The sequence below is a fragment of the Lepisma saccharinum genome, chromosome 11 (genome assembly GCF_977018435.1).
Source record: "Lepisma saccharinum chromosome 11, izLepSacc3.1, whole genome shotgun sequence".
Lineage (NCBI taxonomy): Eukaryota > Metazoa > Arthropoda > Insecta > Zygentoma > Lepismatidae > Lepisma > Lepisma saccharinum.
In genome coordinates, this window is record NC_139239.1 from 11,451,639 (window position 1) to 11,475,156 (window position 23,518).

Genomic DNA, 23,518 nt, shown 5'->3' on the forward strand with positions numbered 1-23,518 from the left:
CAAAGCGACAGAGGAAGAACCCGGTTCCTCTGCCTGAAAGCCGTGAAGTTCACACGGCTGATTCAGCATCGTTTCCTCCGCCGAGACAAGCACCTTATCTGCTACGAGCCGGTCTAAAAAATAAAAGATAAATCCTGCCGTGGAAACTGAATTATCTTCGAAAGCCGCGAGAGCGATTTCGAGATCAGAAACGCAATATCCGAGTTCCCTTGATATCGATCCGGAAAGCATTTTCGGGAGTGTTTGTGCCATGTGTCCAACATGGCGGTGGTAAAAAGCGTGACGCTTCCGTCAGCTGTCGGGGACGGAACCGCAGAACACACCATGTCTCCGAAGTTTCCCAGACGAGTTGCACCTCCGGTCTTTGCTGTGACACGACCGAAAGTTTCAAACAGGCGACCGTGGTTTTTGGGCCTGTTGTACCACGTTGCTCCTTCAGCAACATTAACATACGTTACGCATGTACTTAGATGTATTCAGGGAAGCTTCAAAATGCTGTCATCACAAGAGGGCTGTTTTATATGAACGGTCAAAGCAGGCGCTAAAATCTAATTTCTGATCACCTAAGCGTTGCTATTAGTTTTTAAAAGAGTTGGATTTGTGTAGACAAGAATTTATTGAAGTTACTACTGTAAAATCATGTAGTAATTTAAGTGAGTGTTTATTGTTGCTTTTATGTCATCATGTACATCTTGATTGATTGATTTTACTTCGCATATCTACCACTTTTGGCTAATCGCGAAGATGTGGATGAATGATGATATGATGAAATTGATGAAGGGCCACTCACAAAGAACACCCATGCCCAGGTCGGGATTCGAACCCCTGGCATCATAGCGCACTGTGCTAACCATTCCGCCACGGAGGTCGGTTCATGTACGTATTAAAAACAATATAGCTACAATAAACGTGTTCTTTAACAGTAACACTTAAAGTATTTAAATATATATATATATATATATATATATATATATATATATATATATGTATATATATATATGTATATATATATATATATGTATATATATATGTATAATTTTTCGTCATTAAAATAGTAAATACTAATGCAACATGGTCATGTTTTTTCTATTGGAGGAAGATGCAAAAATGCACCTCAAAGCTATCAGAAATAAAGGATATAGTTAAAACACTTGTATATCTAAAAAAAAAGGAAGAAAATATCTATGTCTACGTCTATTCTGCTGTCATGCCAAAATTACTTAATATTACGTTCATTTACGATCACTTTCTTTAAAGAGATGCTGCCGGCTCCCGGGCCGAGTGGTTAGCACATCGTGCTACGACGCCAGGGGTCCCGGGTTCGAATCCTGGCCTGGGCATGGATGTTTGTGAATGTCCATCCATCAATTTAATCATATCATCACTCATACCCATCTTCGCAAATTAGCCAAAAGCAGCACAAAAGGCGAAGTAAAATAAAGCAAATCAATAAAGAGATGCTAGTAAGGCATGTGATTCGTTGCTTCAAAGCCTCGTTAGTATGAATTTAACATATCAACATCTCATGCCTCTACTCTAGTTTTGAATTGGAATGTCGTGGGAAATCGGATGTTCTAACTGCGCAGTAGTACTACACATCATTGTAGTGTATTATATTATTTTTATAACATTCATTTATACAGTATATATACGATTCGAGGTATAGTAATCATTTGACTATGTTACCAGTGAGAATTGGAAGGAACTGAATGCAAAAAAATACATTAATATTGTTCATAAGTACTTATATTAATATTCCATAATGAATTAGGTCAAAATGTGTTCTGTGCGAACAACGTCAATTTCTACTGTGCTTACGAAAGATGTAACAAAAACGCTAATTTAATTTTCAATTCTAACAACACACTTTATTCTACATTAGCATTTACAGAAGACTTGGTTAAAATTGGTTTTCAGCATGCAGAACCAGAATTTACTTGAAGTAATTGAACATAATCTAGTTCTTGCAAAAAAAATGCTTTTTACTGATAAGAACTGATGAAAACAGTATTCACTTCACGAGAAACTGAGAAAAATTGTATGCTACTCCTCTCAAAGCAAAAATCTCATTTCGTACATCTTTAGCAATTGTATTCAAGCACAAAATAATGTTGACTGTCATCAGCCAGAATTGACTACAAAAAATGAAAATAGGGTTAAAATGAAGAAAAATGTTCAGTCGCAAACAATAGACACAAAATATCGAAAATGTAGATATGACCACAATAACCCAGTATGTTTCAGTTGATTTATTTTTAAAACTCTCCTTTAGTGACAGTGTGTACACATACAAATCGATAGTCAAAACAACTCAAACTCCTCAAAAATAAAAACTGTATATCACTCCAAAGTGATCCAATCTAAAATCAACTCCACAAGTTCAAGGTAACAATGTAAATGTATTTTACACTTCTTCTCGGAATTCCTTCTGCTTCGGAATCATGAATATGTCGTTAACAGGTGCCTCAATGCTACAATCGTGCTTTTCAACTTCTTACTTTGCCCATAGAGATTTGAAATCATGTGTTACAAAAGTGTATAAAGATTAAAAAACTACGCAATGCACACAAATATATGAGCAAATTATGCAAAGGTGTGAGAAAGATTTAAAAAGTAAAGAAATAATCTTCTGCAGCAAAATCATGCTAAGCCATGAACTACGGCCAAAACACCATCTACTCACTCTGAAGTAGCAAATTTGGCCGCTAGGTGCCTCCTCTGCAGACAGGCGTTCGCTGCCATTCCCAGCCGAACTGCAAACTTCCTCGATACTAACGTCGTCGAAACCAGGTGGAGCTCGGCGGCGTTTTTGAGGCACAGGCGTGCTAGTTTCGTCCATTATAGGCATATGTGATACTAGAGGCATACCATGCTCTTGCTGCAGAAGATCAAACCAAAAGATAGGAGAATTGTATTGCTTTGAAGCCACAGTTTTATTCCATTTTTTTTCTTTAAATTAGTATGTGAAGTACAAATGAGATGAAAGTGCATTAAAGATTTCTCTTTCGTGGTGAAATTAGTGCAAATTAGGTAGCTAAAACCTATACATTTTCAAGGTTACGAATTTCTCCATGGAGTTTAATTGTATAGGGTGTTCCAGAAGTATGTGACATTATTGAACAATCAAAATAAAGCAATGGATTAGATATAACAATTCGCGACTTAACGCACACAATCTAAAAACATATGTACACACTCGCGTTTCTGTAAGTTTCGAATTTAGAATCATTTTGTTAATATCGCAAAACATTTAAGAAAGTTGGATAATTAATATCGTGTATTTCTATAACCATGTTGTTACGTATTAAAATCGCAAGCACAATGTTATAAAGATCATATAGAGATGAATAAAGTATCCTGCCAAAAATTTGACAGCATTATACGTAATTAAAAATATGTACCCTCTATCTGCCTTTATTGTAAAGATTTTAAGCGTGTGTGATTCTTTTATTTACTCTTTTAAAAACAAATTAGCTGGAATAGATTTAATTTTAAAAACTAGTTGTTAGTTTAAACATTGCATTTTTTATAAAAACTATGTACCTGAAAGGTTCCAATGTATGATTTCAACTAAATTTCACTCTACCTCCTTTGTCCAAATTGAAAAATTAAAACAGTAGATACGACAAAAAATTGACCAATTTTTTATGAAACACCCTATATATGATGAATTTTAAATATATTACTTTATAGATTAATCACAGATATTAACATCAGTATGTAGCTAAAATGAGTAATAAATAACAGGACTATTTCGACTAGCGCACAACTCATCGAATGGATGTGTTTCACATTATATACTGTAGTAGGACCGTCCTTAATTAAGTCACATGGCATTATTTACGCATGGGAAAACAGTGTGGTACAACAGTCGGTTGTTCTACGAACAAATCAAACTGCTGTGGTATATTAACATTGATACAATATTCGTATATGTATTCGAGAGGGGGAAGTTCCATCGTCTTCAATTCGAACACTAACTCGAAACATTTTGTTTGTCGAAGTTTGTTTTAAGTCCACTTGATGCTCAGATAGGCAAATCGGGACGGGTCCTGCGGTTTTAAGTTGGACACGAAGCGTTGTGGAATGTGCCTCCATCGGAATCCAATTCAGGACCCTTTGACGACAAGGCGACAGTGTTACCACTACATTATCGGTAGGGAGTGTAGGGGTGTACCTTCTCAAAGACACCCAAATGCCAATATCCCTTCCACGTAATACAGCCTGGACTGCATTTTGCAGACTAGCGAAGCTCTGGCGTCTGGACTCATAGCCTGTTCCTAAATGTTGTGTTGTCCGTACCAGGAGCGTATATTCTGGGCTGGCTAGGCTATCTGCGAAGCCTGAAGTATAGAGAATAAAATAAGGGAGAAGAATCGTTCAGAAATTGCAAATAATATTATTCATACCAGTGAGATGATGATGCTGATTTTGGAGTTGGCAACCTGGTTGCTTATGAGTTGGCAACCTGATTCCTTATGAGTTGGCAAGCTGATTTCCTATGAGTTGGAAACCTGATTTCTTATGAGTTGGTAACCTGATTTCTTATGAGTTGGCAACTTGATTTCTTAGGAGTTGGCAACCTGATTTCTTATGAGTTGGCAACCTGATTTCTTATGAGTTGGCAAGCTGATTTCTTATGAGTTGGCAAGCTGATTTCCTATGAGTTGGAAACCTGATTTCTTATGAGTTGGTAACCTGATTTCTTATGAGTTGGCAACCTGATTAATTAGGAGTTGGTAAATTTAATTATATTCACGTGACAGTGAGATAGCCCAGATCTTGTACTCAGTATCCGCCACTGGTCCCTACATATTTTTGACTGTCTATTCATTCATCTTATCTTATCACCATGCATTTCCATCTTCGCGATTAGACAAAAGTGGCAGAAAAGTGAAGTAAAATAAAACAAATTAATCAATCAATCGAACACTAACTTGAAACCAAGTCCGTTCATATCCACTTAATGCTCAGATAGGTTAATCGGGACTAGACAAGTTGGGTCCGAAGACTGTGGAATGTGTCCATCGTATCGAACCCAGCACCCTTTGATTACAAGGTCACTGATTTACCATTACATAATTACGAGAGCACTGCCTCGAGAAGTACAAAAACGGTGTGAAATAAATATAACGTATCTGGAATGCCTCGAGGTAGACCTACCCTTTACCTCACTAGTGCAAATATAATTTAACTGCTTATATATGCAGCATGTATACTGGGGCTGTTAATTTACTGCTGAAGATTATGGAATTTCCTTCCAAGCAACCCAGAAAAAACTCTTTACGGGATCCAGGAACCAAGCTCGTCCAATCCTCTTCGCCTTCAGCAGGAATTCCGTGACTTACAGCTTCTTGCATGGAGCCTTGAAGTCGTTAAGCTCGGTTTCACAGCCATCATGGAGGCGAATAGGGCGCTGTAGGTCTTCTTATATTGCGTAATGGCGTCTTGTGTTCCTCTTTCTTCCCTCGTCCTGAAGTGTCGTAATGGAGAACGATTTCAAAGGGAGAAAGTCAATAAACGAGGAAACAGGCAGACAATAAACACGCAAAGAAATTAATAGGAGTGGTATTCTTTTGTCCACTGACCGCGAATTCCTCTCTCCTGGTCTTGGCACTGAAGTTGTTTTTCTTGGTTTATCTAAAGCCTCGTGCTTGACGTTATATTTGGTGCGCTATTGTTGATTTCAAGAGTAAAACCGGATGCTTTTATAAAGGCAGACTAAACACCCAACAACAATGGGAAAGAAGGTTCCAGTTATTTTGCACATAGCGACAGCGTGTCCTTGAAATTAATTGGTTTCTAAATTGTTCATTTCGTGAAAATAACTTTCTAATTATATTTACTGAAGATGGCGTTTTCTTAAGTGAAAATACTCGATTTGGGGGGGGGGGGCAGGCATTGGCATTGGCGTCATATTCTGTTAAATATGTAGAACGACAATTTCCCCCTACTTTGGCATAATGTCGAGTTGTAAGTAAGAACCTCCAATTATTAAATTATTTTCGTTTAGAAGTTAGTTTTATAATGGATTTACTAAAGAACTAACGTTTGGTAACTAGAGTGCGCGTCAAATCTCCTGCATATAGCGATAGCCAATAGCAGCTCACTGCAGCGGTGCCATGTCGAAATCTCACACAGAAAAGAGACAGCGTGGTTGAACGAAACGCCTTGTCAAGGAGAGCACGGCAACGCCGCACGTCTGTGATTCGCTGGTGCTGTTCAGCCATTCAAGGCCATATGCAGGAGATTTGGCGCGCACTTTAACATTTTACTGTGCAATCGCAAACAAATCGCCCAGAAATATTTTATACGAGTTATTTTTCTGTTTTCCAACTTGTGATCTTTTACGATCTCCATACACAAGCCTACCCTCAATATGCGACTCCCAGTTTTTGAAACGGGTAAAAAAACCTTTTTAAATATTTCATGTATTTTTGTGATTTTAGATCTGGGATAAACAAGAAGGGGTTTATTATCAATTCTCTTAGAGACTAAGAAAAATGTGTAGTGTCTGCTCCGATTTTACATTACAATAATAATTACTATTATTATTATTTCACTTTTGAGACATTCGTCAAGTGCGGCGAACTCTCACGTATTACACTATGGGCTGCAGTTTTGAAGGCTGAAAAGTCTCTGGCGCCTTGACCTACAGATAGGATAATCCTCTGTGGGGTTTTTGTCGTATCTTCATATGCATTTGTGCCGACCTTCGTGACGGAGTAGCACAGAGCGCTACGATGCCAGAGGTGAAGGATTCAAATCCCGACTTCGGCATGTGTTATTTGTATCCCTTCATCAATTTTATCATATCATCACTCATCCTCATCGTCGCGATTACCAAAAGTGGAAGAAAATTGACGCTAAATAACAAAAAATAAATCAAATCACATGTATTTGTGATTGGCCAGTCATCCCCCCTCGTCGCGATTAATCAAAAATGGCACAAAAACAACGTAAAATGAACTCAATCATCAATTGTAGCTTAGGAAAGAATGGTAACCACAGTTTAATTCTGTATACATAAAAGTGTCCCCATTTGAGCCAGTTGTCCTAAAAAAGAACGTCAAGGGCAGGAAAACATGGCAAATTGAGGACTAAATACGTATATGTAACTAATCCCCCTCCATTGGAAAATCCTGGGCACCACACTGTCAGCATATAGTCTGTGTTTAACTACTTTGGAACGGACTTTTTGTTACTGAGGACTCTCTTTCGTTCTCAATTCCACACATCATCTGCTTCCAGTCGCTTTGAAGTAGCCCTACTGAACATAAACTTGTCTTGCATCCAAAATAACATCCAATAGTTCCATCCATTCGGCTTCTTGAATATAAACAATCCCAGGAGACGCGAGACGGACTCCGCTATCTGGGAATAAATGATAAAGAGGCAGAAGGGGTTTAAGTCTTTGTCCATAAAAGTGCTGGATTGCGCGGCGCCCACATCGAGGTTTCAATTTTCGAGCTGGCTTCGGCATTTCATTGCTCTTGGAAGAGCTATAAAGTGCCGAGTATACGCGGTTAGTCAAGGACGGGACAACTGGCCGGAATATTTGAAAGAACATCCATTGTTTATGAGGACAACGCCCTTTATTCAGTTCTGCCTGCGAGACCCAGCGATGTAAAAAGAACCTTTCGCCACGTGTGGAGAAAATTACTCGCCGAGGAGGCTGTAAGTGAAATAGTCATGACCCAAAGCAATTTATTTATTTAGTTGCTTGGAAAGCTGCTAAAAGATGCAGTCAGAGAAAACTATGAGGGTAGATCTATGGGTATATTAATTATCAACTTCGGGTTCTGAAGCCAGTATCGTCAACACTAATGTTGTTGTGTTTGTAAATTACTGCAGATTTTTTTATAAAAATACACTATCTCGATTTGATTTTTGTTATTTAGCGTCGCTTTTCTGCCACGCTGCGACGATGAGGATGAGTGATCATAGGCGCCGATATCTTCTGATATTTGGGGGGGGGGGCAAAGCTGAGCAAATCGTAAATACAGATTTCGTTCAGTTTTCGGCGGGGGTGGCGAGCAAGTTATTTAATATCAATAGTAGTGATCTAAGAATAGACACGAGTTAACTTTGAAAAACTATAATTACAATTACTAACTTTGGAAACATAATTATATGCATATCAAGGTACATCGATTTTGATTAGCTGGACAAAAAATCACTGTATTGTCAAAATTACTGATTTAACTGACAAAAATAACAAAATCAAAACAAACTGACCAAATACTGACAGACTACTGATCAAATACTGACCTATTTATGTACACCATATCAATAAATTGCCATCCTAAAAGTAATACTAGTATTTCATTTTTTAAAAAAATTATCTGGTCTCCACAATCACACATTTTTTATCGATGATAGTGTTCATAATTACACAATTATGTAAGGCAATAAAACAACTCTTTAAACAATAGTGTGTAGCAGATATTGAAAAGAAAAACATGTGTTGTCTTTTCTTTTAAAGTTTGTGTTTTGTATTTTAGTGATAAAAAATTATAATTAAACTCTTTTGAGATGGATATCTGCCACTGCCTTCACAAGAGAGCTCTTCAGACTGGCAATACTTCTTGCAAGCATGTCTTAAAGCACAGACCACAATTTGTAATGTAGAGAGTTGAGGTCTGGACTGCCAGATGGCCAATCCAAGGGGGAAATGAAATCAGGCATATTAGTCTCAAGCCACTGCTGGGTTGTTTGTGTCTTATCAGCTAGCGCACAATCCTGCTGAAAGCTCCACCTGATCATGAAAAAGAGTGTTGAGATTCTTCACCATTATGTCCACAACTCTCCTGGTACACACTCATGTTGATGCCTTTAACCCTTGATGTCATCAAAATTCACCCCTCACCACATCATGATTGAAGCAGGGCCCCTCTGGACCCTTCCTTCCCACTACTTCTCATGAACTTGTGGCATACATCATGTCATTTTGCGATTTGAAAGCCTCCTCAACAGTAACACATTTTATATAGGTGAAAAGAATTCTTCTGTGCCCATTTACTGTACCATTCTATCACTTCTGTAGCTCAACTAGCAATGACGTGTTGAAGAAAGCAAATACTCAAGAAAAGCTTTCATCACTGGTAGGAAAAATATCTTGCCTTTAGTTGAATTGAAAAAAAAAATCATATCGGTGGGAAGTGAGATGTGAAGTAATGGAGTAACAAAATCATAAAAGTAACAAATTGCAGTCATGCAAACACAAAAAAAACTGACGTTACTGGCCATCATTTTTTTAAAAAAAATACTGACAAATCACAGACTAAGATAAAAAAAACTGACTTTTACTGATTTTACTGACATTTTTCCACCCCTGCATACATCGACAATAGACGCCGACAATGGGAGTTAAAAGTAGCTTACATTCGTGTAGGAAACAAAGACACATATTTTTCTATGGACTGACCCACCCAAGAACACGAGTAGTACAGTATCCCCATACGTCTTCCTGTATTCTTACACATAATGATAATATGCCATGCGTTTTCCGTAATTAACTGTGTATTTGGAAAAAGAAATACTAAAATAGAGTAAACGCACAGACACACTAAACTATAAGCACCCAACTGAGTCATAGTCCCACATTGTTTATGTGCCCATTTCAGAGCAGAATCCCGCGTAATTTCGCGCCTGTTCTGTGCAAAGTTCCTGTATGCAAAAACTTTTTGACCTTAAAGAAAATTAATAATTCAAATTAGAAATGGAGGAAATAAGGACCTAAATGTTCTCACAGAGAGAGTCCTCAAATAATTTATGAAATTTCCATTATGCTATGCAAATAATATTTGTTACCACATGAAATATTGTTGAAAGTTATACAATGGGTCCCTTATAGGGGGTGGACCGAGAACTGGGAGCCCCCCCCCCATCCGTTTCGACGTCCCTGTGAGTGATGATATGATGAAATAGATGAAGGGACACTCACAAAGAGCAGCCATGCCCAGGTCGGTTTCGAACCCGGGACCCCTGTCGTTGTTGAGCGTTGACCAGTCCACCACGGAGGCCGGTCATACTATTTTGACAATAATTATACAACTTAATAAAAATGACAACATGTTAGTAAATACAGATTATTCTATTTTCTTAGTGTATTTGATTAAAAGTCCTGAGGGATAATATAAACCGGGATGATGAAGTTATTTTTATCATTAACAAATATGTTAAATTTATCAAGTAAATGCTTGTTTCGAAAGGAAATCACAAAACTATTCTTTTAAGGTTACTATTATTGGTTAATTTTACTTCGCTTTTCCGTTCATATAACTAATTCCCAAGATGCGGATGAGTGATGATACGGTGAAATTGATTAAGGGACACCCACGCATGCCAAGGCCGAGATTGGAACCTGGGACTTCTGGCGTCGTAGCGCACTCCGCCACGGAGATCAGCTTTAAGGGTATATGAATATATACAAGTAGGTTTAAAGAAGATAGCAATAACGGCCAACTAGTTTGATATATCTAAGTCAGAGGGTTGACGCCTTTTTGTAACAAGGGTGGGATTGATTCATTTTGGTCACCTTTCCTTGCATATGTTACCGTAAGGATCACGAAAATAGCATACCACCTATTCCAAATATGTTGCCGACTACCTGAATTTTATCTCTCTTGCAATGTCTCCACCAGTAGTCCCAGGTTCGAGCCCTGTTGTGAGCATGGGAGTTCCTTTGTGAATGTAGATTTCTTCATGCATTTCAACTAATTATCATTAATTTTCATGGTCGTGATTAGCCTAGAGAGGCAGAAAACCGACCCACAATAACAAAAAATACAAAACGTGATTAATTTGTTTTATTTTTCTTAGCTTTTTTGCCACTTTTGGCTAATCGCACAAATGAAATAGGTAAAGAGGTAATCACAAACGCACATGGAAAGATCACAACACAAGTCCCACAGAATATTACACTGGCTTACGTGCAGACGCTAGAGCCTCGATGGTCTGCCACATAGAGTCAAAGAGCTAATACGTGAAAGAGGAGTTGCCAATTTAGTCTCTTCACAAAAGGTTACACCTTATATACCAAATAATTAGGTCTGTAAATTTCTGACCCAGCTATAACCATACAGTTTGCAAGCAAAGTGATTCAATGACAATCATGAATGAAATTAATTAAGAAATAAGGAACAAATAATCTTTGTTACTGAGCATGACTTTCTACAGGAATGGTTGCTAGCCGATATTTTAGCGAAACAGCTCGTATAAATTACTTACAACTCAAATAATTACTAATAGGTACCTCACGCAACCATAAATTCACTATAATAATAATTTTCCACACATGATATCATCCTACATATTTTGCAATTAACTAACATCAGTTTTCAACATTAACAAGATTTCTCTTTCTTGTTGATTACAAACTTCGCTGCCGGAAAACCAAGGCAGAGAAACAAGAACAAAATTGCGAAATGAGAACATCGAACAAGAAATGTCGTAAACAAAGGGTTCAACGATGTAAATTTATAGACTGAATATTTCAACATGTTGACAGGAAGCGAAAAAACAGATTTGCAAAATTTCCAAAAGGTATTTCCTTTCGCCTTTTGTCCTCGGAGTCAGCAGAGTGTTTTCTTTGATGAAACGTGAATGGGAACCTGAAAGAATTGCATTTAGAATGCAAAAGCTAAGAGAGTTTTTGATCCCAAACATAAGGAAGGAATAAAGTATCCTTTGAGTATTTCAAACACTGCGTCTCCGTTTTCCGAAGAACAATTTTCGCAACTTGGAGCGAACCTGCTGTTGACAGATGAGGCAATGATATACATTTCATTTTTATGATTGTGTTGTATATCCAATATAATATCCCTGTTAGTTCCCTTAACAAGAGAGCACTAACACTTCGTCAAGCTGGAAAAATAGTTGTATTTTTAACATCAATATAACAGTTTTGTGTATACTAATGAATTAAGGTCTTGTACGCATTTGTCCAAGTGAAAACATACAGGTAAGCCCAACGGAAATTTTTTGTGTGATGTACATAGAAGTCACAATATTGTGCAAAAGGCGTGTAGTTCTCTTTTCCTATTGAAGCATTTCAAATATAATGCAATTGCAAAATAAGTTAATATACAGCGTGTAACAAAAGTCCGGGAACACTTTAAAAAATATATTGTAGCCAAACGAGAAGCATTACAAAATAACAAAGTACATCATTTCAAAGAGTAAAGTTGTAAGTTTTTTTTCTCATTGCAGGTGTTACGTGTAGTTTCATATATCGTCGCTAGGTGGTGTCATAATCAAGATGGCGCTTTCTGGAGCTGAGAAGGCTTTCTGCGTGCTAGAATTTGACAAAACAAAGAGTGTGCAACGGATGATTTTTTTTATGGGTTATGTAAGGGACCATGTATATGTCCCTCCTCTTCCACGTGATGCTGTGGAACTCCAAAGGAGAATTGAACAAGTAACAGCCACAGTCTCGGAAGACATGTTGGGCCGTGTGTGGGAAGAGTTTGATTATCGCGTCGACATTTGTCGGGTCACACATGGTTCCCACAGAGAGTGTTTGTAAAGTGAGTGTTGTTGAAAAAACTTACAACTTTACTCTTTGAAATGACGTACTTTGTTACTTTGTAATGCGACTCGTTTGGCTACAATAATTTCTTTAAAGTGTTCCCGGACTTTTGTTACACGCTGTATAAGTAGGGGAAATTAATCGAATCAAGCGGTTAAAATTATAATAGTGTTATTCTTGAGACACCCAGTACTTGCTTATGACGTCATCTGATCGTGTTCACAACGTATCCCGAACGGTTCCACCTTTGAAAATCCACCTTAGTTTGATTTGATTTGGTTCATTTTACTTTGCTTTTCTGGCACTTTTGGCTAATCGCAAAAATGAGGATGATTGATAATGTGATGACATTAATAAAGGGACACTCACAAAGAACACCATGCCCAGAACCCGAATCCGAGACCCCTGACGTCGTAGCGCGCTGTGCTAACCACTCCGCCACGGAGATCGGCGAAAAGCCACATTGGCAATGACGACATTGATAACAGTGGGTGGATAACAGGTAAGTCAATGAAAGACTGTGAGCGACCATTTAGTGATAAAATTAACGTCACTAGCATGTACATACAGTGGGATCCATGAGTATTGCCGAGCAAATTGTCCATCACCATGTTCGTGCACTTCATTTGACCCAATAAGAGCTTCAAGAATTAAAAGAACACTCGAAACAAGCTGTTGTCAACTTCTGCACCAGCATACATAAAAATCCAGCGCTTAAAAACACGTAGGATGTAAGAGAAAAATTAATGAAAATAGTCATGGACAATTTGCACGGCAATACTCATGAATCTCACTGTACGTCTACAAAAAGAGACAACAAAAGTTGGTAGAAAGTTTCGTAGCTCAAAGAGAGACAAAAATAGAGACATGGGAAACCATGATCTTAATTATTATACACACGAAAGTTCGATTCCATACGTCAATAACTAATGGAACTATAATTGCTCATATCTAAGAAACTTCTGAATAAAAGTTGTGACACGCACACAGGGTGAGCGAGAGAGAAAGAAACAGAACTGTTCCATGGAACTTATTTATCTCTGTGACTTTGTGACATGAGGATTGTAATTGTATAATAGATAGGAATAGAGCAATCTTGTGGAATTACCTGCACAATAATCACTAGTTTTATTCATGTTGCATGGCATGGTTTATTATTTTGATATCCGATGGAAGCAACTGCGTACTCGTTTGCCTATAATTTCATTCGTGAATGACTAATGGTTTTATAGATCGCAAGGCATATGTTTTTGAGAACAGTTTGTCCAATGTTCCCCCGGTATAATTCGAGTGCTGCCATTTGATTTCTATCTTTGATGGCCGTGAGAGTTGCTGGTCGTCAACAGCGACGCGAAAACACGTCTGGCTTCGAGACTTCGACAAGCTGACTGACATTTTCCCGAAGTAACAAGACATTTAACGGTTCCAAGCAGCGGGTCGCGTCGAGAAAGGGCACGCGGCAACCTCCTTGCCATCTTTGACCCTTTCCTGCAATCAGGCCCAAAGTGCATTCGGCTTGCATATCCTTGAATTATAGAGGAGTGCAAGAAGGATGCAGTTACTGCCTTTAATCATCAAATAAGTCGAGAGTAACACCAGTGAGGAAAGAGAAAAAGAGGTAGATAGGCAAGACAATAGAAATGTATGAGTAAGACAACCAGTATTATTCACACAGGGAGGAGAGAGAACAAAGAGAAATGAAACAAGCAGACTCAAAAGAAAGTGTGTAAGAGAACAAAGATAAAAATGGGTAACACAGAGAGAGAGCGAAAGTCATAAAAGAAACACGAGAATCTTGAAGAGAAAGAGAGAGAAAAAGGGCACGTGTGGGAGAAGATATAGATAGAGGAGCGAAACAGAGACAGACTGAAAAGAAAGCGTGTAAGAGAAAGAAAAGATAAAAAGGGGTGTCATAAGAGAGAGATCAGGGAATGCAAAAGTGATAAATGAACAGAGAAACTACCAGAGAACGAAAAATAGCATGTAGGGAGGGGGCATAAATAGAGGATGCGACAGATGAATACATAGAATCGGGGAAGAAAAACAGAAAGGCAAGCTAGATAAAAAGGGTTGACCCAAGAGACAAGATAGAACAAAAGTGAAGAAATGAAAAAAGAGAAACAACGGATTGAGAAACTGGCAGAATGGGAAAATCGGCACGTGGACAGAAAAACGGAAATAGGAGGTGACATAGATATATAGAAACACAGAGGATAAGGGAAAGACAGAGTAAAATGTAGAAAGAGAGAAAAAGGAAACGACAGAGTGGACATACAGAGGAAGCGGAGAAAATACCCAGGAAACGAACAACATAAGGAAGTAGTAAAGTCAGAGAAAGAGGCGAGAGAAGTAGAGGAAAAGAGGGCATAAATCACAAAATGAGAGAGAAATAAGGGAGAGATTAACTGAAAAATACAGGAGAGTGAACGCAATGGAAAGCCGGGGAGAAATGGAGAGAAAAATACGTGTAAAAGAGAAAAGCATGTAAATGAACAAAACCAGCGACAGGGTCAACCTCCATGGCGGAGAGAATAACACAGGGGTCCGGGGTTAGAATCCTGGTTTGGGCATTGTGAGTGTTCCCTCATCATATCATTAGTCATCCTCATCGTCGGGATTAGCCAAAGCTGAAAGAAAAGAAAACATCGTAAACTAACCTAATTAAATGAATCAAATATTTTTGCCGGTTTAGTTTTTTTTAACTTCGCTTTTCTGCTACTTTTGGCTAATCTCGAAGATGAGGATGAGTGATCATACGATAAAACTGATGAAGGAACACTCACAAGGAGCTTCCATACCCAGGCCGGAATTCGAACGCGGGCCCTTTGGCGTAGTCGCGCGTTGTGAAAACCACTCGCTAATCAATCAATCAAGACAATTAACTTCACGCCTTATACCTTATGACTTTTCATTTATCTTCTCTTTGCCTCTATTTTCTCAGTTTTATTTGTAGCCTTCTTCTCTCTGCCTCTGTGTGTTCATTTGTCTGTTTCTTTGATCTGTGTGCTTTTATTTGTCTCATCTGCTTTTATTTCTCTCCGCTTTCATTTCTCTCTTTGTACTCTCTACCTGTGTCCATTCCTCTCTTTCTTTTTTCTCCATTTGTCTCCTCTGCTTTCATTTCTCTCTTTCTACTCTCTACCTCTGTGTCCATTCGTCTCTTTCTTTTCTCTTTTTTCCATTTGTCTCCTCTCCTTTTATTTCTCTCCGCTTATATTTATCCCTTTCTTCTCTTTGCCTGTGTGTTCATTTGTCGCTTTTCTTTTTCTCTTTTTATTTGTCTCCTCTGCTCTCATTTCTCTCTGCTTTCTGCCTCTGTTCCTCTCTGCCTTTTTCTGTCTCTGTCTTCAATTGTTTCTTTGTTTTCTCTCTCTCCGCTGTCCAGTACATGTTCCAGCACAGCCACCCGGGATATGATTCTACCTTGTAGCTCGAGGTTCGCGATCCCTTCACGGGCAGCGGCGTCTGACAAATTCTAACGACTTTCAGAACCCATCCTTCACTTCTCATCCTCCCTTTTTATTTTATTTTTGATGCGAAATAACCTTCCTCTTGGTCTACTTTCCAAACCTCCTCCCAGTGGCCGTTTTTGCGAGCATGTGTCATCCGCAGTGCGGGCCTTCCCATCAACTCACGCTACGACGGAGGCGGAGGCTGGATCTGATCGCCTCATGAGTCTTGTATTGATTGTCGGCCGAGTATAAATAGCGACCTTCTGCTGGGCGTGCCCCTTTCGGATAAACGGAAAGCCTCGGGGAGAGAAGGACACGGGGAAAAAAAAAAGTTTACGAACTTCATTCATAAAGGAAGGGCGCAGCGGTGTTTCACGTATTTCATGCATTTTTCTTTCCGTTCGCATAGCGAATGGGAGGGGTGATGGGAGAGAGAGAAATGTATCACGCCTTGGTTTTTAGCGTAGCAAAATTTTCACACGAGCTTCAGAAATCACGCGAATTTACAGCGGAAACTTATTCTCTCAGCATGAAATCCTACTTGTTCGTTTGTTTTATTTTTATCTCGTATCTTTAGGTTTAAACACGTACGAAGGAAAGCACTCTGTCTCTGTCTCCCTTTCCTGTTTCAGTCTATTATTTTCTCCTTGTTCTCATTTACCACTTTATATCTCTGTTTTCTTTTGTCTCCTTTCTGTCGCTTCTCGTTTTCGTTTGTCCCTTTCTTCTCTCTGACTCTGTGTTCGTTTGTCTCGTTCAGATTTCGTGTCAGCTCTTCCACTGTTAGGATAAGGTGTGTATTCACACTGTTTTTTGTTATATATTACTGTTTTGATGCCTAGTTTGGTTTGTATACTGGTTGGTTTATTGCTTTGCAAAATTTCTATTCGAATTTCTTTTACGGCGAAGAGCTATATGTGGTGTGTTTAGAAAGAATGAGGAAATGTAAACGTCATCATGGTCGATTTGCAGAATGATGCGAGGGCAAGACGTGGGTGATGACGCAGAAGTAAATAATCGGGGGGATTAGGCGGAGGGTAGAGTAGAGTTGAACGGCGCGGAAAGGCTCCAGATTCGTCAGAGACAGGTAACCATCAACCTACACTCTGTCCCTGGAATATATGAGAGGGAAAGTGAGCGCATGGAGGGGAAAACGTGGCTGTAACTACCCGCCTTTTGCTGCACAACGCGCTGCTTTGCTGAGCCCACTCGCTCTCTTCCCTTCTCTACCGTTATGCGCGACCTTTCTCCACAGATTCCCAACACAGGGTGCAGGTGCAAGAAAATTGTGTTCAACCCAGTTTTTGCTTTGCGCAAAAAGAGCTGTGTTCGAGTCCAGATGATTCAACAATGCCTGCCTACTGCTTTCAACGTTCATCGATAGGTTTGCACGTACCACGTGATCGTACACCACACTGTAATAGTGCAAACGGTGAAGACACCAAATACACTACTTGACATCAAATCAGCGAAGCATATGACTCAGTGTTGCGCTTTGTCACCAACTTAGACACGTGAGTGAGCGCAGCAGTAGACGGAGCAATTTATATATGAATATTTGTCTTGCTTACAGCCAAAGTTTAGACGAAGTGCATTCATCAGTAACCACTGCGACACGTTTCTTATTACTACCATAGCTGCATACACTGAAAACGATCCACTCCGGACGAATTCTGAAGAGTACAGGCTACACGTTCAGCAGATCATGAAGCTGGGAATGACAGTCCCAGCACGACCAGTGTCCGGCGAATCTTGGCAATCCCGTAATGGCATTTGCGGCATGAAAACCCCGGCATCATGCGGAGAATGGCTGTCTGTGGGGGCCTTAAGAGTCCAAACATGTATACCCGATGGCGCCACGAACAGAGCAGCAATCAACACAACATGCGAACAGCTCTAACCGGCTCCCAGATCGACCATTTTACATAACCGCAGCTGCCTTCACGACAGACTGTTAAAAATAGATTTCTTGCTACTACAGTACTGCAATGTATATTGATTGCAGATAACACGGAGGGAATTCACGCCATGGTGCCATGGTTTGTAATAAAATCGAACAGAGCTGCGAAGGCCGCGTCTGTTGATGATCCCCTTCAGTGAATGCGGAGAATAATTGGTTGCTTGACACGTCATACATTACTAAGCCCTATCCCAAAGGAAAGGTTATTTTGTTGGTGTTAATTCATGTAGGAATTATTTCCTTCCCTGTCGTTGATTCGCTTTATGTTCATTATTTGGGCTCAGACGTTGATGAATGATGACCTAAAAACGTATTTGCAATTACATATAAAATAACTTCTAAATTATTTGGATACTACCTAATGATTTTAAAGCTTGACATGGAAAGACTATAGAGTCATGTACCAGGTGACCATAACTAAATTTCCCCTACTCAGATCGCTCTGGAGCCCGTTCGAAGAATCGGTTTGCGGTGAAACTTGGTGTAGAGGCTATGTAGATCACGGGGAAGCGAATGCTGACGAAAAAGAAATAGTTCAAATGTGGTGCTGAAAAATCTGGTGCACAGTGAACAACATTCCGGGAAACGTTTCATGCAACCAAATATCACTCTGTCATATTCTCTCAAAGGGTCGTTAATGTTGACACGCACATATTGCACCAGGGATGCCCATCCCCCTCAATGCCAATGGCACATCCCCCCCAAAAAATCACGTCATGGGTCCTCCCCAATTGTGTCATGCGTCCCCCCCCCCAAATCATATCATTCGCGCCCTTAAACCATATCGTAATCCCTACAAAATATTTAATTACGACTGCGTGTCTACCGAAAGTAACTTTTTCCTTAGCTTTACTGAACACTACCAGGTGTGCCGGTTAATAATTCTTAATTGATCCGAAAGAAAACAAGTGTATCTGGGGAGAAAGGTAACAAATGCTTTATTCAAAGTATGCGCCATCGCTAGCTTCCAGCGCCATCCAGCGACGAAATTTAGAATTATTAACCGGCACACATGGTATACTTGATCTGCTCCTCTTCCCTGAACAGGGAGCCCATCACTCAAGACCACCCCTAAAATCGTTCATCATAATCGAGAATATAGCATGTCTTGTAATGCAGCTATATAAAAACTTCACATTCACCTCATTAAAGCGACAAACGCATCCTAGCAACACTTTATTGCGAGCGAAGCGAGCAAGAAAATTGTTACATCCATTTCTTTGCAGGCTTTCAAGAATATTAATTTAATAGGATGTCAATACTTTCTTAGTCTTTTCCAGCTTCTCCTTTGGAACGTTCGGGGTCGAAAACGTGTGGATACCATATCGCTAAATACAGTCTCCAAAATTTAATGTTCGAACTCTCTCTCCACTACAGAAATCCCTTGACAATCTAAGATTTAACACTTTATCAAGAGCTTTCTATCTCCCCCTTTAAATTTCATACTCAATCAATTTTAGACTTACTGTTGATATTGAAGAGTGGATATTGCCTCCTCCAAAAAATTAATTCTCAGACTCCACACTAGAATTTCCACAACAGTCTAAGACAATAGCAATACACAAGAATTGGATGCCCCTCAATTTAATGCTCAATCCCCCTCTAACTAAAATATCCGCCATAATCTAACACCCAAAAATGTAATTCAGAATCCTCCCCAGAACCCACATGTCAATTAAGGGCTAATATGTAAAAGTTGGATATCTCCCCCCACACCTTCGGTAATACCCTTAAACATTTCATTTTCTTCATCTAATGGATTAAATATGGAGCATTTAAAATCTTTACATATATTTTGGAAATAGATATAAATGTTGAATTTTATATTATTTGAAGGGAGAAATCCCCCCAAATAATCTCGATGGCGCAACCTGCGCCATAATCCCTCTGTGGGCACCCCTGTATTGCACACTGTTGTACTGACAACAAAATTTTGCATGTCTGACTTTTAGTGGTTATTATTTCAGCGCTACATTTCCATCCGCTGGTCAAAATTTGAACTATTTTTGGCTTTGTGGTTCTGTAACTAAGAAAAATATAATATTCAATTATAATACTGAAATTACGTACTCACTTATCCACGAAACTAGTTTTTAGGAAGTTCTGTTAATTTCGATGGTCACTGTCACCATCCTCTTGGTAACCTGTTTAACGGAACTTCTTAAAAACCAGTTTCGCGGAAAAGTGATCATTTCAATCTGCTAACGTGTCTTTCTTTGCCCGAAACATGAAGAACATTTAAGTGCAATTGTACGTTTTATTCGATTCCTTCTTATCCCTGTTGTTATCTGCAACCAACCTCGCAGAAGTCACCTGCTTTGCCTCTCTGTATGGGAAAAACTCCGGCAAACTCGCGAACTACAGTACGCAGTCATTTGTTTTCTCCTCTCGCTCCCCCTTCTCTCGTGTCATTTGACAGTGTTGCACAATTTGGCAACGCAGGAACATGGGAACATGCAAGCAGCCGATTACATCCCCTAAGCTCCCTCCGCTAGCTTACGGTTGAATATTTGACTACAGCACCACAGGGGCACTTTTATCTTGTTCAGGCTGAACTGAGCGAAATGACCGTGATGGAGCAAAATGCAGTAAGAACACCTGAAAAGTTATTATGGATTATAAAACTACCACTAACCCAAGAAGCTCAAAACTGAAACAAAAATGTTTTCTGTTCCTGACCGAAGAGAACGGAACACTTAGTAACATCTTCAGGAATTAGAAACACCAAACTCTACAATACCAAATGAAACTAATAAAGGAGAGAGACATGCATACTATCTTCTACAAGCTATCCTCACAATAGGAACTGATACAACATCTTGTAATATGATCTGCACCTATAAGAAACACGTCTGAAAAATCCTAGTTTCTGATTGATTGATTTGTTTGATTTTACTTCGCATTTATGCGACTTTTCGGCTAATCGCGAAGATGAAGATGAGTGATGATATGATGAAATTGGCACGCGCAAAGAACACCCATGTCCAGGCTGGGATTCGAATCCTGAACCCCTGTCATCGTGCTAACCACTGCGCTACGAAGGCCGGATATCCTAGTTTCTGTAATTGAACTACAGTCAATACGATAATCGAATGAACAATTGATTTTTAACTGGCACGAGACCCCTTCCCTCAGGTGGCGTGCACTCTAAAAACTAACATCTTGAGTGACGAGTTCACATGACAAAAACTTCCTAAAAAACTGAGACAAATCAATCGAAAGAACTTCCATGTGTTACGTAGGGAATCATGAGTAATTAGATTCTGTCTCGAAGGCCAACCACGGCTCACGCCACTTTCGTCTGCTAATCTAAGAGTGTTACACAAAATTCTGGAGGCTCGCGTGCAGAGAGGAAAATTACTCCTTCAATCAGGTAGGCTCTGCGTCGAAAGTACACGAATAGGAAGAGAGAATAACGACCTTGCTTACTTACTGTGTTCGTATAGTATTTGCAGATCTACATCACACTTTATTTTCTATTTCCTGAATTGTGTGCTGAATCTGACAATCTGTAGGCGTCGCTAACTTCTCGAAAGGACTTCGGAAGAAACTTTGTTAAGTTAAAAGGTTGATGTTGCTCATATCACTGTCACTTACGACCTGGTTAAAGAATACACGTCAATACCATCTGTTCCTATGTCTTTAGGGAGTGATATTACTTTCATTTCTTTAATGTCAATTTGATGCGACTTCGTTAACAAAATGCCTCTTTGAGGTTTTTTTGTTTTGTTTTAAGTCCACTTTTATGAACACATAGGCTAATTGGGACTGGACCTATAGTTTAAAGTGGTATCCGAACCACTATGTGCCTCCACCAGGAATCGAATCCAGGACTCCTTTATTACAAGATGACGACGTTACCACTACGCCATCAGGGGAAAAGCCTCTTAGTCGACACTGTGTGGTAATAGGATTCGAAAACTATAAACTCGAAAATTCTGGATGCGTTGTAAGGTGGCGTGGACGATTTCATAGCTCATGGAAATCTTCTGAAGCATAAAAGTTTCGAAACTTTCGTTAAATATGGATACAAAGTGGACACAAAATAAAATTATAAATAAGAGGAGGGTAAAGGGACCGGATACATCCTGTCAACTAGCCTGTTCAGTAACCGCCCCTCCAGCAAACAGAAAAACTAGATGAATAAATGCCAAAAAATACACTTTATGTATGGTAATTAGGGATGTGACTGCCCTCCTCCATGGAAATGTTACTTCCTCAATGTACCTCCCCACTTACTTTTCTGGTGCCGTTACTGCATACACACATCAAATCATGTTGAATGTACCTATCCAAAGCACGAGTCTCCTATAAGGCTAAGCGAATGGAACACTTTAACAAAATAACTTGTTCCGGATACAGATACCTATTTTCAGACCGGAAATCAGCATACCAGAATATTTGGTGGTGATTTTAAATCAGAAGAATGCACCCGTAGAAACTTTACAAATGGAATCCGGTATTTTCTGCCTTCGAGTGGTTCAATGATGGAATGCTAGATGTTTCTTTTTTCGATATGTCAAAATGCATGTCTGATGTACCAGCGAAAATGAATTTTCCCAGTTTAGAGTGAAACTCACCTACTTCCACCAACTTTCTCCTCTTTTTATTTTTTGCTATGTGTACAAATAACGGAGTTGCCTATGAAACCCGACTTTTGAGTCACCCTGTATTTCTAATAAACGGAAATTACGTTAATTCAAACGATATTGTATTTGATTTCTGTTAGACTTTTACTTTTGAATATTAAGAATTTGCCTATCAAAATCTGTTATCATCCATTACCTAACTTACCATACCCTACCCTAACCTAACCTAAATCTACATAACTCCGGATCCAATGGCGTCCCATTTTTAAATTTTGTATATTTATTGAGTAATAGTGTATGTATAAGTATGACATGTCACTTTAAAAATAAGACCCGTTTTTTAGAAAATGGCTACCAAAGTTTTCTTTACACCACCTTCAATTGTATTTTTTTTACTCTGGCATAGGCATGCTATATCTTGTGTGAAAGAGCCCTTTAAAGCCTTACAACGAATTACTTATATAGGTGCCCTGGTTGCCGAAATATTGCAATTTGAAGTTAACAAGATGTTGGAAGAAATGGTCAAAAGCGCACAGTTTGCAACACTGTAATTTCGGAAATACAAAAGATATGGATCTACAAAGTTTCATATTTTCCTACCTCAGGTGGCCCTTTAAGTATGCCAAATTTCAAATGAATCAAAATATGTGAGGTTGAAAAGTGCCTCTTCACTTGATTTCACATGGAATGTCCCATTATACAATAAACGAAATCACTGAATCTGGGCTTAAAACGGAATTTTTGCCCACAAAAATCACGTTCTCTAACTCAATATATATGAAATTCGAACTAATCATGGCATGTTATAAGCAATATATGTATACAAACTGCGCTGTTGATATGCTAATTCTACACTCGTTAATCGAGTAATTGGATATTACGTAGATTGTGCCAATCAAAAGATTTAATTACGTCCTTGAAATTGCTGAATGAAGCACATAATATTATCATTTTCATATGCACAAATTATTAAATATTTGTTACT

General features: G+C 39.0%; 1 protein-coding gene across 6 annotated transcripts in view; it reads right to left on the reverse strand.

The window, feature by feature from the left end:
* The window catches only part of Nckx30C (solute carrier family 24 member Nckx30C), a 277,663-nt gene that overhangs the window by 137,712 nt on the left and 116,433 nt on the right, over positions 1-23,518 (reverse strand). For 4 of the 6 annotated variants that reach the window (XM_083130708.1, XM_083130707.1, XM_083130709.1 and 1 more), the window contains one exon: positions 2,684-2,878. The exons of the other annotated variants lie outside the window; for them this stretch is intronic. In XM_083130708.1, the coding sequence (XP_082986834.1) occupies positions 2,684-2,878 (195 nt within the window). The remainder of the gene's footprint in view (positions 1-2,683; positions 2,879-23,518) is intronic. 6 annotated transcript variants of the gene reach the window in all.